Genomic DNA, 18,409 nt, shown 5'->3' on the forward strand with positions numbered 1-18,409 from the left:
TATGATGTCTTACTCACAGTACTCTACCTACCACTATGTGGTCTGCAGTCAGTAGTGTGGTTTGAGTCATGTTGTAGGCTATGTTAGTTTTTGTCATGTTTGTGTCTTGTTGTGCAGTACTGTCAACCCTGGGTACGTGTCATGGTGTTTTACCTTCTTCCAAATGTGGATTCACTTATATGTTTACTATTGTGCTGTTTGTACATAAAAATGGTGCAGTACATTTACATTTTCTCTCCTCCATCACTTGTTAGCAATGGAAGCCTACTACTCTGCAAGTGAAATGGCGGATGTGATATTCTGCTAGGGTTTAGCAAATGGACATAGCCTGGGAGCCAGTGTCCTCTACACTGAAAAACACCCACAGTGCAGAGTGCCCTCTGGTAAGCTGTTTAGCAGACATTTCCAGTGTCTGAGGGACACAGGTATCCTTGTACCTTGGGAGAGTGACGGTAGAAGATCCCACACAGTCTGTATACCTGATACGATGGAGCGTGTTCTACGCTCAGTGGAAGACACCCCTGAGACCAATGTGCGACAATTAGTAGCAGCAGAAGGATTGTCTCACTCTCTTATCTAGGAGGGGAGCTACTTCATGAACAACTGCTGTACCCATATCATCTACAGTGCATTCAAACCATAAGGTCACAGGATCATCATGGCAGGCAGTGATTCTGTCAACGGCTGTTGTAGAAGTGTGCTGCAGATCCATTGTTCGTATCAAGGATTTTTTTTAGCAGTAAGGCAGGGTTCACAAGAAATGGTGTTATGAATTCAGGGAAGAGGACAGCAACATTGATTTTCAATCAATGTATCGGCAGTTGTACTTGTCGACAGATTAATAGGGTCATCATGGCACCACAAAGGTTAATTGGGATGCATTATCTGAACATTCTCATTAATATATTGCCTACCTTGCTGAGAGCTGTGCCATCGCTGCAACGAACACAAATGTGGTTCATGCATGATGGCACATCAGCACACTTTCATTGCAATGTGCGTGAACATTCGGCGCAGACATTTCAAGACCGCTGGATTGGTCACAGGGGGTGCGGGTTGGGGGAACACCTTGGCCTGCTCATTTCCCAGACCTCAATCCCCTAGACTTTTGGTTACAGGGACACTTGAAGGAATTGGCCTATACCACGCCAATCAACAATGTGCGGGCACTTCAGGCTCAGGTCTTCAACGCGTGCCACGTATACTTTAAAGGGTACATCATTCCTTACACCGGAGGGCAGAGAGGTGCATTGTCATAAATGGATGCAAAGTTGAACACCTCCCATAAGCACATGTTTATTGCAGAAAGTATACATTTCTGGAACCACACTCACTGGACTTATCTAGAAAAGTATGCATTTCCAGACCCTTGTTCACTGGACTTACTTTTCTTGTTTCGATGAGTACTACCACCTCTCAAAGTATTCAAAAAATTATATATTAAAAAAACAGTGTTCGGTCAGCTGTTTAAAATAAAATCACTGGTCCTCTAAATGATTTTGCTTAGAGCTAAATGTTTCAAATTCATCCTTCAGATATGAAACTACTGCCTCTGTATTTAGTTTACTGAACAAGTTAATCTTTCTACAGACTGTGATACAAGCTTATGCACAGAAAGCATCACATCAGTCAGATATATTTATTACCAGTAGTTCTATCTAACACACTGTCATCATAGTGCGCTTCTGAGTGATACTTTTCAGAGTGAGCAATTGGTATTGTTTCGGCATAGTCCATATCAATTCAGGAAGGCTAGGTAAAAATCTTATCTTCATAGTCTCAGATGTTATTGAATTTAGCACATGTTAAAATGAAGGAGCAACAAGTATTTTTTTGTTTACACCAAAAAAATTTCTGCTCCAAGATACAGCCCTCCAAAGATGACATTGTGCATATCATTTTGAAGATGCGAATTCTGGAAAATGCAGTATCTCTGGAACAGTTCTAGATATTTTGCTGGGCTTTCTTTTATTTGAAAAATAACTGCTTTGTGATTACAAAGAAATCTTCCATTTGGACTTATCTGTCAAAGTTCTTTTACTATAGCATAGTGAATGTTTTTTTTTATAATTTATGGAAAAAAATTCTTTTTTTCAAAAATGCCAATCCATAAAATTTTGATTTTTTCCTGTTGATTAGTGCCATATAGTTCTACATTCCCTTAAAAGGATAGCTTCCACTTTTAGGTTGGACAGGTTTTATAAACTATTGAAATTTTTGCCATACAAAAAACCTGTTTTATTACCACATTATCACATAACAAGCTTATAAAGATCAAAACCTAGCTTTATTTTTAAATGGTTCCAAAATGTATATGAAAAATCCGAAAATTTAAAGGTTTCAATTTATACAACTTCTGTGCATTCTGTTTTGTACTTAAATTAGCCAGTCAATGAACTAAAAATGTGTTCCACTGCTTTAGTATCTTCTTTTGATATAGAGTGATGCCTTCCTGTTGAACCAATAGGAACTTGTGCACTTACAATCTTCAAAACATTGTGAACAGGAAGTGAGCACTGATGGTATTGTTGCTGTCCTTCACCTGGAATCCTGTATCCAGCAGCTGGTCCATGTGGAAGCATGAAGTTCACTACAGTTTCGTTGAACTCATAACTAGTGTCTATAATCTCTGCAATTCATCAGTTATAGTCATACACACACACCACAAACATCCCCCTTCTCTGGTTGTGAATCTCAACATTATCCTGCTGTTCCTGATGTGTTGGATGCACGAACAAAATTTCTTCTTTCTTGCTCTTTAAAGTGCATGCAGTATGTGTTAGCCCTCCACTTTGAGTCCAAAAATGTGTTTTCTGCATTCCTTTCACGGGAGTAGTTTGTTTGGACAATTCTTATTTTTTCTGCTCATGGAATTCTTCAATTTCCTCTTTGAACAAAGGAATGAGGGCTGTAGATGTGTAAGATTTCACAACTCTCGTAAAATCCTCAGCAGTCTGAATTGCAGCTGTATTTGGTCTGCAAAGATTATGTTTTATAGCATGGTGCTTCAACAGGCCTCCTACACCATCACAAGGCCCCTTTCTGGGACCAGTAGCACTGTATACCCAGTCAGTTGGCACAAGCAACTTACTCAATTCAAACAACTGGTACTGATTTTTAAAATGACTAGGAGCACCATCAGAAATGATGATGATCTTCTCTGTCCCTGTTTGCAGGTCAAGAATTCTGTGCATTGCTAGCAAAGCATGTGCTGAGTCATGTCCTGTGCCATCACTTACAACTACAACGCTTGTGGTCTTGTTTTGAAAATATGACCCTCCTGTAAAAACTGAAACCTGGTCATTACTCCAATGTTACCATTGTACTTCTTTTGGAAGAATTACAGACTAGTTCTCAGCAACATCACAGTGAAGCAATAAACACAGTTCTTTAGCCTGTACACACCTTTTCACTTCTGCAATGTGTTGTTGTTGCAATTTCTTCAGATGCTGGTGTGTTACTGCTTTCACTGACCATTCACCAAGTTCATCAATGAAACTGTCAAAGGCAACAGTTTTCTTAATTAGTTTATTTTCCTCCCATGTTGCATATGTTATTTCTGCAGAGATATATGCTACGTCTTCCAGGCTAACTGTCCATAAAGACAGTCCTCCCTTTCCGGCGGAAGTAATCATTCTCATCGTCTCCAATATGGAGCCTATGACATCATTATTTAAACACAACAACAAACACGAAAGCACATATAAAAACAAGAAATACGTTCCCTCCAAAAATATAATCAAACTAACGGGATCAGCACAGGAAATTGGGGATTTTTGTGTGGGGACAAAACTAAATATAAACACATACAGACACAGACCATGACCACAAACTACACCAAATTAATAACATAAAAACAACACAAAATTCCCACATTATGCTACACTCACAATATTCGCAGGAATCGGACACTTCCCTTCACTTACATAGCTCACCACAATTGTCGATACCACAAAATAAAATCCAACAACACCCAAAAATTATAATCAGACCGCAACTATCGATACCACAAAAACAACAACTTCCCTTGACCTATATAAGTCAACTACAACTGACGATACCAAAACAAAGAGCAATGACGACACATTGGAATCAGACACTACCCTTGACCTATATAGGTCAACTACAACAAACGATACCAAAAAATTGGAATCGGACACTTGCCTAAGATACATAAATCAACCACAAAAGACGATACCAAAACATCAAACACCTGCACCTGCGATAAAAACACACACACACACACACACACACACACACACACACACACACACACACACACACAAAACCCAACCAAAACAAACTCCCAACCCACCCACAATCTACCAACCCCCAAAAAAAAAAAAAAAAAAAAATTCGCCAACAAATAAAAATCAGAAAATAAACAAAACTCTATCACACACTACAACTCAAAAACAACATAATCACAAAACAACCTCCACCTACCCAACCCACCTACATCCACAAACATTACCAACAACCCCCCCCCCCCATACACACACACACACACACACACACACACACACACACACACACACACACACACACACACACATATGCAAAACCGCCTTAACTAACCACATATAGCCTATACATTTTACTAACAGCCATCAAAAAAATGTGAAAAATGAATTGCTCCCCAGAGATGCTCTTTCGCCAGCGATACTCATCTAAATGAGATTGCAGGTTAGAAGAGCGCCTCTTCCCCCTCCCTATGATTGATTTAACTGCCCCCCCCCCCCCACCAAAATAAAGAAAAAACCTTCTATTGTATTAGTATGTGCCCCAGTCTCGTAATTCTAGTATTCTGAACTACGATTGACAACTAAATGGTCATAACCCCCCTTCCCCAACCTCCTATAAGACGAAAAAGCATCTGAAACTACTGCACTCCCCTCCTCTATATACTCTTCAATTAATCCCACCAGTTCCCTCTTCGTATGCCCATACAAAACCCTGAAAACACCATCTGCCTATCCAACCTCAAAATAACGGACCGCCACATCCTAAACCAACCGGAGACTTACCCCTCCCGTATTTTCTCTTTCCGAACTGTGACTCATCTACCTCGAACACCACCCCGGCCCACCCAACTTATCCCTGCACTTCACTATTCATAACATACTTCCCTACAAAAAGAAAACCAATCTAAGACAGTCCTATCACTCACACCAGTTTCATGATTGCAAAAACTGATGGAGGATCTATAACAAAAATAATAAGTCATCAAAACTCTCTCTCTCATGGCCAACCTAGACTTCTCGAACCAGGTACAGCACCTAATGGAGCGCCAAAGGTTATCCCCTCTGCACCGCCACATGTAACAGTCCCTGATCCGATATGCCAAAACAGTGGCCAACCGCATATTCTCTTTACAGACACTACACTTGACTATTTTGGTTACCAGTCTAAACTTCTGCAAAACTTTAATGAGGCACATCATGTCGTCCTCCATCTCAGCCCACAACTGTGAACTGTTAATTTCACTGCCATATCCAAACCTAACAAAAAAAAGCCATAAAATAAATTAAATGCCTTACCACACGACAAACAGCAAACCAATAACACCAATCGACACCGCAATCTCATAAACAAAAAAAATTCCAATTGTAAAACTCACTGAAACCAATTTCTGTTCTCCAATCATAGTCAACATAAAACACACACACACACACACACACACACACACACACACACACACACACACACCACCACCACCACCACCACCACCAGAGGACACCACCAACCGCAACAAGACGAAATCTACAAACACAACAAACTCAAACTAAACTCCATGCTGTAACACAACAAGATGACATTGACAAACACAACCAACTCATAAACTAAACTCCATGCCATCATGACGTCAGATACCACAACACCCTATGTCACAGGTCAAAGCTGATGGGTGGGATCGGATGCCTCCGTTGAATCCTTTTACAAACCTCACATTTCTTGATTTGTCTACCATGTACTTTGATACTGATGGAACGTGATTCAAAATTGTTTTCTTTGAAAATGTCTCCAGAATAATAGTTAAAACTTGCATATTTTCACTGTAGGATGCACAATATCCAACAGCTGAATTGATATTTGTAAAAAATCCTTGGCAAGAGGTGCAAGAGTGCTTTGATTCATTTTCTTCTGGAGATTGAATTTCTACTTTGAAAAGTGTGGTCAGTTTTGCTGTAGTGTACTCATCCATAGCTTTAGTAATTTCTCTGCACTTTCTTGATGCACAGAGCTTATGTCTCGACTTCACTGACCACAGTTTCTTCACAGGACAAACACCTACCTCTGTGGTTAATTGATTCAGGGTATTTAATTCTTCCTCTATTGATGCAAAATCTGCATCATCTGCACTTTGTTCTGATACTATCACTGTTGTTATTCTGTCAAAACATTTAGAATCCAAAAAGTCATCACTGGAAACATCTTCACTTTGAAACAGAGACTTCAAATGAGAACACTTATTTCCAACCTGAACAAAGTCTGTTTTTTTATTGTCTTATATATCACTCTTTTAAAGATATGCATTATAGTCAGCACACTTCACTCTCCTGTGGCCCCAGTCAGAAGACACGTCCTTTTCACAAAACACACTGCAACTGTGTCAACTGGCAAATTTCTCACGAAAACCCGGAACTCACTGGATGGTCTCAGATATCTTAGAAGTCTCTTCAGTAAACAAATTAGCACTGAACAACTGCAATACAGAAACTTGCAATGAACAACCAAGACCAAGAAACTACAGTAAAGTGTGAGAAATATCTGCAATAATGAAAGTGATAAGAAATAACTGCAACAAAGACAATAGAAATAAACATTGTAACAAAGAAATTAGTAAGAAACAACTTCAGTGAAGACATACATTATCCTTGAAAGTTATAAAAAAAAGAAAAAGAAGAAAAGAAAAGAAGAGAGAGAGAGATTAAAAAAAAAAAAAAAAAAAAAACTGTCCAACTTAAAAGTGGCAGCTCTCCTTTACAGAGAATATAGTACTACATGGTGCTAATAAACAGAAAAAAATCTAACTCTTCTGGATCGACATTTTTCTTTAAAAAAATATTTTTTATGTAAATAAAATAATTCAACAGGCAACAGTAAAAGAACTTTGGCAGATATTTCAAAACGAAAGATATCATTGTAATCATAAAGCAATTATCTTTCAAATAAAAGAAACTCTAACAAAATATCTACACAGATATACAGCATTTTAAAACTTTTTCTGAAATGTGCATCTTCAAAATGGTGTTCACAGTGCTATCTTTAGAGGCCTGTATCTCGGAGCAGGAATTTTTTGGAGAAAACTAAAAAATACATGTTTCTTGCTTACTCCTGAATTTTAACATATGCTAAATTCAATAATATCTGAGACTATGGAGATAATCCCCCTGCCTGAAGTGATATTGATTATGCATTCCGCAGGATGTCTCCTCAACACACCACACACTAAACAGTAATTACCGGTATCCCAATCAACTGTTGTATGATTAAAGTCTCCTCTGATGTGACCATATGATTGGAGAACATATCTGTCTAATAGTGGTTCTTCCAAAAAAGTCTTTGTTTACAAATGAGGTTGAATCTGGCGGTTGATAGACGGTCTCAATTTTATGTTGATGGCCACCATTGATACTATGTATTGTCTACACGATCTCACTAGCATCTTCAATTTCTATTTCAATGGACTTCAGCTTTTTGTCTACTGTGACAAATACAAACATCTTAGTTTCTCATTAGCCTATCCTTGCAATATACACATATACGAGCTCCACTCCTCTTTACAGCTGCTTCAAACATTGGGACTTTGATCCAATGCATTGGCAGTTGATCACTTGGATTTCAACTGTTTCATCTATGCAGGCCACCTCTTTGAACTTTAAATTAATACTTATGGGCCTCATACAGCTATTGTTAATTGGTCTGGATCAGGAGTTGCTGAACCAGAAAAACCACAGCCAGTCATCTCATTAGCAGCCTTTGACTTATAGTGCACCCCTGAGCCATTTAAGAGTACCATAAAGTTCTCAACCCTCTAGTTAAAGCCTGTCAAGTCACAGCGTAGCGTATCACAGAATCATTCAAGTCTCTGGTTCAAGCCTTCTGACCAGGGAGCTAGACTGAGTTCTAGGGATAATGCTGCAGAAAGTGAGCTTCAATGAATCCCTGTGAGCAAGGGTGGCCCTCTCAACCTTTTCTACCATCTGTGGCAATGATCCAACTGTGATCCTGGAGCCCATATGACAGGCATCATTTGTTCTACCATGTGGTAGTACATTCTGCAACTCATTGCACCTTGTTCCCTCAAAGAAGCTCTTTGCTAAACCATTACCTTGTTGAATGAGACAGACTGCACATGGGGATCCTTCACAACCCATATGCTATTTCACCGAGGGATAGAATCATCCACAGTATGTTCTAATTGCCGATAATGAACAGACTACTTATCATTTCACACATGTACTCTTGACACAGCAGCCCTTTCAAAAGGTGAAGTTTGACACACAGGTTTAGTTTCAGTGGGAGGTAACACCTCAGATTCATTGATACAGGGAGGGGGCGTATTTTGCCAGCACCTTCCTCCCATGCACAGGCATGTTCCCCTAATCAATCATTAACTAACATTTTGATCATATCAACAAGGAGCAGTGTGCACTCATTTTCTGGATAGGAGACACTACCTAATGGATATGATAATACTTAAGATACCTTTCCTAGTTCATCCAACACACCCATTCATAGCATTGTGCTCATTATATCACAAAGGACACCATTCTTAGTACAGCTGAAGTGCTTATTTCAATATTTACTCATTATTATATACAGTCCTACAAATCTGTCTAATGAAGATTACAGTGACAGACTGAGCTGTAGTGCACCCTTGGATCTTGGTTGGGTTGAGAAGTGATAGACCTAATCCAATTTTAAGCTTCCAAATTAAACAAATGTGATATTATAAAAACTCAGCTAATATACAGTGAAAAATCAAGTTTATATATTCGTCTTGTGGTGCTTTCTTTTTACTGTTAGGGTCTGTCATTGGTTTAACAATAAATATAGGCTATTTAGAAGGTTTTGCCTTGAGCAAAACAATTTGTTTTTCTCTTGTACCACTACCAGTGAAAATCCCAACCAACAAATAAGAAATGAGGACAACACAGTCGTGAAATATTGGTTATACTGCATAAGAAGTGATCTTAACAGCGGAATGTGCAGTTCAGTAAAATAGGAGGGAACTCATTGATGGTAGTGTAACATCATTCATATTAGTGAAGAGGAAATAAACAAGAAACTGGATTTTGGTCAATATAGAATTTTCCTAACATATTTGAAGTGTACAGAAAGTGGCTATAATTTGTTTCGTTAATACAGTGTTCAATGTTTCACCAAGAACCCATAGTCGAATCAATTATTTTGGTTAGCTTTCTGAAATCCACTTTTGCCATCCAGCTAAATAAACTCCCAAAACTATGGTACGGTTTAATATAATATCGATACAGTGTTCAGTGAATTTTATTCATGTTATATTTTACATAATATTATATACAACCTGTCCTACGGAAAGCAAAAGTTATTGCCTCCTTGAGTGAAATATATGCGATAGTTGTCGTTACGGTAACACTAACCATTTCCACTGTAATTGAATCCCTTCAGGTAATTTCGTTCCACATGTAACTTATGTTTCACAAATGCAAGCCGAAACTTGATCACAATTCCGGCCCACAGCGCACTACCGGTAGTGTCTTTGTTTATTTATTTGTGTTCAGCATATTTACTAGTTTACGATTTTGACAGCATCGACAGAATAGAAACGTGTACTATCTTTGGCATCCGTCTTGAAAGTACTGTTCCCAAAACGATAGCCTCAGTGTATTTTTTTTAAGTTAGCAGCGTGTATGGCCAACGATATCATGTTGGTGCAGTATATGAGTCCATTGGATTATAGCATTAATTTACTTCCAGAGAAGCATTCCACTGAGGATATTACTCGTGACGCTCAACGCTGTTTAAAATCATTTTACTTCGATAGTATACTGTGTTGGTATCGCTGCTACTAAACAATAGACAGCCTAGCTCGTCGATTATAGATGTTGTTATCCCTGTACCGGGTGTTTCAAAATGAATTTTGGGGTTTCATTCAACTCACTATTATAAATAGCACATCAAATGAAAGAGCAATACAAACAGATTTGTTTTTATACATGTGCAAGCTGTAAAGCTTTAAGAGTACTTAAGGTTGCTGCATGACGATGATGCGAACACACACTCGCATCTGTGGATCAGGAAATCCACATGAGATGATACAGTTGCAACGAGACTCTCGTAAATTGAATGATTTTTGTGGAACATCTCGGTGGAAAGCTTACGGGCCTTTCTTGTAACAGGTGTTTCTTATCTTGATGCGCTAGTACTATGGCTCTCCCTTCAGTTGGAAGAAACTGCACGTCGCAATAATATTTGGCAGCAAGGTGGTGCGCCGCCTTACTCTCATAACTTATTAATGCACACGATGTTGCAACCTCAGCATCGAAAGACGAAATAATTAAAGTGTTGCAAGAGGATAGAAACGTTCTGTTAGCGAGAGTCAGTGAGTTAGAACAAGAACGAAGAAAATGTGTAAGCAGTGAAAAGTGGTGTAGCGTAAAAAGTGCGTCGAACACACACAATTTAAAATCGCAACTAAAGATGTACTCGTGTTATAATGTATCTGCAACGCCAACGGTATCCAGAAAAAGTGCGTCTCAACAAGTAAGTGCACTTTCAGATAAAGAAACTGTTCTGATGTCAGCTGGTAAAAAGCCAGTGCAATGTGTAAGTGTTACTGAAGGCAGTGTTTACACGGCAATCAGCGAAAACGAATCTGTATTGAACGACACCAATAGTGTTCAAGAAGATAAGCACCTGGACATATGATACTAAGTTACGAGTTAAGGAATGCAGTACGGAATCCGAAAGTTTTAATAGTGAGTGACAGCCAAGGCAGGTACTGCAGAAACATTCTGGAGACAAAACTAGACACAAAATATGACATTCAAAGTTTTATTAAACTAAATGCTCCACTCTGTGGAGTTTTTAATCGAATTGACAAGTTAGCAGATGACTTGAATGTGAGTGATACTCGTATATTTATGACTGGGTCGAACGATACTGAAGACTCCCACAACGACATTGTGGAAAGCATTGATAACGTCTTACCAAGTGTTCTCCAACTCAGTAACAAGACAAATATCATTTTGCCCCCAATTCCTAAAAGATTCGACAAAGAATATATAGACAAAAAAATTGATATGGTTAATCATCATTTAGTGCAAACAGTGAACTATTCAAAATCTTGCAACAAAAGTGGGAAATACGGAAGCGTCCGATCCCACCCGTCTGCTTTGACCCATGACGTCACAAATATGGCGGAAACAAAAACAAACACACACACTTTCCACAAGAAGCCTAATGACACTAACGGGACAAGCACGGGAAATGGGGTGTTTTGGGTGGGGGCCAAACTAAATATAAACAAATTTAGACGCCTTGCGTAGCTACAACGTGTAAGTGAAGACAGCCATGCATGAATACCCACCCACCTCCCGAGGGGTCGTAACCCCTGCAACCCATAGAAGATAAAGATGCTTCAGTAGCTCATTAGTGTTTTTTGTCTTTTTTAAAAAAAAATCTCACGGGATAGAACGAACAGATCAGAAAGATAAATATAATAAACTAAAACAGAAATTCGAGGAAACAGATAATTAAAATAATTAATAAGTGTTTTTAAATTTAAAAAAAATCTCACGAGATAGAACGAACAGATCAGAAAAGTAAATAAAATAAGATAAAACAGAACTGGAGACTGCCACACTCAAACCAAACTCCGCGCCGTCATGACGTCACACACGACAACACCCTTACGTCACGGGTCAAAGCCGACGCGTGGGATCGGACGCTTCTGTCGACCCCAAAAGTGGAATATCCATAAACTTTGAAATGGAAAGACTGTCTCGTGATAAATTCCCACATCATGGATTCCACTTGAACAGACAGGGGAAGGAGCAAGTATGCAATAGACTGCCTTCGTTAATTAAAATAAACAATCGTACAAACATAATGCAATTATCTTTGAATCGACCAGTCTACATGAAGACATCAGTGTTTACCCAAATTAAATACAATGTGAAATCCAGTGCAATACAAGTGCCTAAAATGAAAAAAATGCTACTTGACAAGTGGATTACCATTAGAATCACCACAGCACATGGAAGGCAGGACCCAGAATCCAGGGAACCAGCTAGCAATAAGACACCACCCACACCTCAAAACAAGGAGGATTTTTTACACCTAACAATACTAGATGTAAAAAAGAGGTAAGTGGTCAAGCAAGACACAACATAGTTCCTGCTTCATACTTTAAATTATTCCATCAGAATGTCCAGTCTCTTCCCAACAAACTGAATGAAATACAAATCTTGTTAAATGATATGAGTGATATTTCTGTTTTATGCTTTACTGAGCACTAGCTAAATAAAGACATGATAGAACTAGCACACCTACCTCAGTTTAAATTAGCTGGCACATTTTGTAGAGAAGTACTAAGGCATAATGGTAGCTGCATATATGTTCGAGAAGGTATAGATTCCACTAACATAACCAAATTTGACAGCTTATCTAAAGAAAGAGACATAGAACTCTCAATAGTAGAACTGCCAACTAGAAATTCTGTAATCATCTGTGTATATAGGTCACCAGATGGTGATAAAAAAGCTTTTTTATAATCATATGGAAGAGCTGTTAGAGGATTTCAGCACCCACCAAAAAAAAAAATATCGTATGTGGAGATTTCAACATGTTGATTTCTCCAAACCCAGTAAATTTAAAGATGAAATCAAAGATTTACTGAAGTCCTTTAACCTAAAACCAACTATAACTATCCCAACTTATATAGCCACTACTTCTGCAACAACCATAGGTCAGGTGTTTGTAAATACGTATAAATATACCTGCAACACACACAGACTGCAAACAATGGTTTTAGTGATCACAATGCCCAAACACTAACAATCGTTATTCCAGGAAACACAAAAGCCCAGAAGAGGAGAACTATCGCCAGGAAGTTTAATAATGAACTGGCAGATCAACACAGTCAGCTATTGATACCTTCTTAAATGATATTGTAACTGCAGTAGATAATAAGCAACATGTGTCTGGAATATTACTTGACCTTAGTAAATCATTCAATGTAATTGATCATAATACTCTGTTGTAGAAGCTAGGTAATTATGGAATACGATGCCTGCCAAACAAGTGGATACATTCCTACCTTCATGACCATCAACAGATCACTCAAATAAAATACAAAGACATAAAAACACAAAAAATTTGTAATTTTTACAGTAATGCACAAAACATTACATATGGAGGGTTGGGATAACAGAAGCGTCTGATTCCACCCCTCTGCTTTGACCAATTACGTCACCAATATGGCGGAAACGACCATTCACAACAACTTCCATACTGCTCCTATGACGCAATCACGTAAACATGACAACAAACACGAAAATAGATCGAAAAACCACCAACCAGATATTCCTCCAAAAATATAATGAAACTAATGGGACAAGCGGGGGAAAGTGGGGGTTTCTGGGTGGGGACCAACAAAATATAAACAAATGCCACTACACCAAACACTAAAATAATAAGATCCCACAACATTCCCAAAGTCCACTACACAGAAAAATCCACTGGAATCAATCACTTCCCCTGACCTATATTGGTCAACAAAAATAATCGATACTACACTATAAATCTCAAAAATTTCACCACCATCAACCACCACACTTAATCCTTAAAAAAAAACCTAGAAAATCAAAATTGGAATCGAACACTTCCCTTGACCTGTATAGGTCAACAGCAACTACCAATACCGCACTATAAATCTCAAAACTTTCACCACCACCACACTTACCCGTAAAAAAAAAAAAAAAAAAAAAAAAAAAAAAAAAAAAAAAAAAAAATATGACCTGCTATCCTTACGACATCTCCACATATAGCCATCCCTGGTCCAAGATGCCGGAACTTTAGTAAGCCTCATTTCTTCACGACACACTGAACACTTAACGACTTCAGCCAACAGACTGAATAGCACTGTCCCCCATCAGTTCCAACAACTGAAAACTATTGGCCTTGTCAGTCTCTTATCCATACCTACTAAAGACATAAACAAAGAAATTTACCAAACTTCACACATGACAAACGGAAAAAAACTACAATAACGTCAACATAACAAAACCAAAATCGTTAACTCAGTGAAAAATATTCTGCTGAAAGCACCGATACCACACGCATGCAATACTACCACACAAATGAACCCTATGCGCCACAAAACATGCTACCCATAAACACACCACCAGAGAGAACCACTGACCGCAACAATACGCCACCTATAAACACGCCGCACATGCAAACTAAATCAAAAACATCACACAACACATAAACACCCCACCAGAGAGCACCACCGATCATATCAAAACGACATCTACAAACATGCCCCTCTCACAAACTGAACTCCACGCCATCGTGATGTCACACACCCCAACAGCCTTATGTCACAGGTCAAAGCTGACAGGTGGAATCAGACGCTTCTGTTGACCCCAAGGGTCAATCCTTGGGCCAATTCTCTTCAATCTTTATGTTAATAATTTGTCATAAAAAATAACTAAAGGGACAATGGTACTTTTTGCAGATGACACAAATATCCTAATCAAATCATGTGAAGAGGAAAGCCTACAAAAAACAGCTACGGACATAATACAAAATTTAACACAATGGTTCAGAACAAACAAGCTAATAATAAATAATGAAAAAACAGTGACAGTCAATTTCCATAATTCACAGAAACTAGATCCTGGAAGACCGATTTTTAAAATTGATGGAAAAACTGTCTCACTTGTGAGCGACACAAAATTTTTGGGTATACATATTCAGCAAAACCTAAAATCATGTAATTAAAAATTTAAACACACTTCCGTATGCAGTAAGAATCCTCTCACAAAATACAATCTGTGCATTAGTGATCACAATGTACAATGGTAGTATTCACTCACTGCTGATGTACAGCATTATCTTTTGGGGAATATTTAATAATCTCAAATACACTGCCTCTTCCATGTTTATGTATGTGTGAAATATTAAATTTCACAAAAGGAAGTATTTTAAAAGATGGAAATATCTTCAAGTATAACTGTGATTTCCACCCTCATGATACTAGGCAGAAGCATTATTTGTATGTCAATACAGTAAGTACAAACATTTGTAAGAGGGGAGTGTATCATACTGGCATAATGTTGTATAATAACATACCATCCTATTTGAAACAGATGCAAAATTTACAAAAGTTTAAAGTGAAACTGAAAGAGTACTTGCTTGACCACTGCTTCCATTCTGTTTCCTAATTTTTAGAGTACCAGAAAAATATAGTGTTACTGCTCAAATATTCTTAACCAATCTATCATTTTATTTCATTATATTAATTTCATCATCAATATTCAACATGTATTGAAAAATTTTAATTATTTATCTTTTCAAAATAACAATGAGTATGATGATGTATATACTGTACCAACCTGACTTGTCCTACATTGTCTGTGCAAAATATGTACCTAAACACAATTTACAGACCCAATAAAGAAATACAAATACCATACCGCCGGATTGGTCGCAAGGAGACGTACGGCAGAGCGTTTCGTGTGACTTCCACGCACACCTGATGTGATGCCCTGCGATCTTTGCCTGTTATTGAAGCAGTTGTTGCAGCCAAATACACTGATCAAGTTTTGGAGCAAACTCACCAATCGTCTCAATGTGGGGCGTGTGACAAATGGTGCTCACATTGAAGACTTGTAGTAATAACTGTTTGAGTTGCTCTTTCACTTGATGTATTATTTGTAAGTCAAATGTAATAAATGCTACAAAGCCTTAAAATCCCTATATTCATTTTGAAACACCCGATACTGTTGGGAAGCTGAAATTAGGCCTAATCAGAAATGGAAAGAAAACACATGTATAACTAGTGTATTCAAACAGGAATTGATGAATTAGAAGTTTTTCGCAGCAATAAATGCTGGACATGTCACATTCCTATTCCCTTGTTACAACTAAGTTATGGATTGCACAATAAATTGTCCAAGGAAATGTAAAATATTACTAAAACACGTCTGTTTAGAAATGCAGCCAAACATTATTCATAGGTAATGCATACTACACAATTGGAGATTAGGCAGGTTAGTGGGTAATAAAGAAAGGGGATAACTACAACACCTGTTGTATTTCTGTACATGATTATGGTTTAGTGTTTCCACAAGTAAATCATGTCAAAATGTAAAGTGCAGGAGAGTGATGTCTTGTCATTTTCTGGAGTTCAATGTCTCACTCATCATGAGGAGGTACTTACTCAGTTTTCCTTTTTTCTGTTTTGTTCCCAATACATATAACTTTATTTACAAATGAGAACATGATGTATCACAATAAAATGCATGTCTTAAATAAGAAAAATATCACTAACTAATAATAAAAATATTCTTGAGCATGAGAAATAATTTGTTTTCAAACTTAAATGTCTTCTTGTAAAGAGTTTTGCTCTTTTCCTTACCTTTCTTCGGGCCTCCGATGGGTTATCCTACTCCAATATTGTCAAATGTTACTTCCAGCATGTTGACAAATAATTTTTTTGTCTTGCAGATCTTTTGGTTACCAAGTACACCACTTTCATGTAGGTAATGAAGTTGGTAAAGTTATCATCCCCTCTGATATTAATTATGTGACTGACATAATGTCCCAGAAACCACATTATAGTGCTATTTTTGTGGTAGGATACAGTCTGGATGCAGGCCGAAGTAGGATGTCTTGTGTATAGTTGATTTCAGAGCTCCTTGTTTCATTTACTTATTTATCTTTATTCATTCAAGGATCAGCTCACAATGATTTAGATGATATAGGATTTATCAAGGCAATATAATGCCAATAACTAGGCAAAAATATAATACACAGCATACAGCAACATGCTTTAACAGGATAGGACTGTTAACCTACTGGGGTAGGACAGGTGCTTGGCCATGGCCTTGATTAAGGGACCATCCCGGCATTTGCATTAGCAACCCAGGAAAATCCAAATCAGGATTGCTGGACAAAGCAGTTCCATCCTCTTGAACATGAGGTCAGTGTCCTAACAGCTGTAGTGCCTCATTGGGTAATTCATTATTGTATAATGCTCTTTCATTGATACACTACTTATTTCAGGTAACTTGCTAAGCCAAGCATTGTTTCCTTCTTCACTGCCCACATACTGAGGATACCTGCTAATGACTCCTGGAAGGCTTCTAGTCACTTGCAATTTAAACCACTCTTCACTGGCACATGCCGTAAGACATTCCCTAGACTGGACTGAACTTCTGGATTGAATAAATACACCACAATCAACTTTCCACTTGAAAAACTAAGCCAACATACATACTGTCATGTATTATACATCTTGACCTGATTCCTGTGAAAGCATTAAATCATAATAATATACAATAATGTGTCAAGGTGCTGTAGTGTCTTGTTTCTTTACTATCCACCAGTCTTGAGTATTGTGTAATATGCGTTACTTATGAAGACTAGTTAACTGTCTTTTTAAACAAATGTGTTTTAGTTATCATTTTCACTTCCTTTGGCAATTTATTAAACAATTTTATCTCAATATAAAATTCTGTTTTGAGTTTTTTGTTTGTTTTTCCAGGGTAAATGTAACTCCAGACTATCTCTTGACCCATGATTATGAAAAGAACTGTTAGTACATATTTAGAAGTATTTTCCCTGATATACACCACATGTTATGTATGTACCCACTTGGCGCAGTAAGAATGCATAATTTTTTAAATAACTCTTTACAATGAGCTCGCCTACTACATCCGGTTATTATTCTCATGGCTATTTTCTACAGATTAAAAATAGTGCCCATGTTTTGTGCCTCTGATCCCCAGAAAAGAATCCAAAAGCTGTGAACTGAGTGTATGTGGGCATAGTATGTCACCACCAAACATTGGGTATTACAAACTTATGCTAACACTCTAAATCATGCGGGCGACACCCTTTTTGCGAGTATCTTTGTATGTGCACTCCATGTTAGTTGACAATCAATGCTCATCCCTAAAAACTTTGTTTTTGCTACATAATCTATACAATTATCATCTATGCCTAAAGTATTAGAGTTGCTTCCCGTCTTTATGCTGAAATGCATCCTGTCCATTTTTCTTATGTCCAACATTGATCATTGCATACTATGCACCTGTAAACGTCCTTGAGGGTTTCATTTGCTGTCTCTAATAGGAGTTTTGATGTTTTATCATTGACTTTGATGTTACTGTCATTGGCAAAGAGAACT

General features: G+C 37.8%; 1 protein-coding gene across 7 annotated transcripts in view; it reads right to left on the bottom strand.

Moving 5' to 3' along the window:
- LOC124717375 (zinc finger protein 501-like) overlaps window positions 1-9,830 on the bottom strand; it is a 442,600-nt gene extending 432,770 nt beyond the window's left edge. For all 7 annotated transcript variants that reach the window (XM_047244212.1, XM_047244217.1, XM_047244213.1 and 4 more), the window contains exon 1: window positions 9,630-9,830. In XM_047244212.1, coding sequence (XP_047100168.1) covers window positions 9,630-9,632 — 3 coding nt within the window. In that variant the 5' untranslated portion in view covers window positions 9,633-9,830. The remainder of the gene's footprint in view (window positions 1-9,629) is intronic.
- Between the last annotated feature and the right edge of the window lie 8,579 nt (window positions 9,831-18,409).

The sequence above is a fragment of the Schistocerca piceifrons genome, chromosome 9 (assembly GCF_021461385.2).
Source record: "Schistocerca piceifrons isolate TAMUIC-IGC-003096 chromosome 9, iqSchPice1.1, whole genome shotgun sequence".
Taxonomy (NCBI): domain Eukaryota; kingdom Metazoa; phylum Arthropoda; class Insecta; order Orthoptera; family Acrididae; genus Schistocerca; species Schistocerca piceifrons.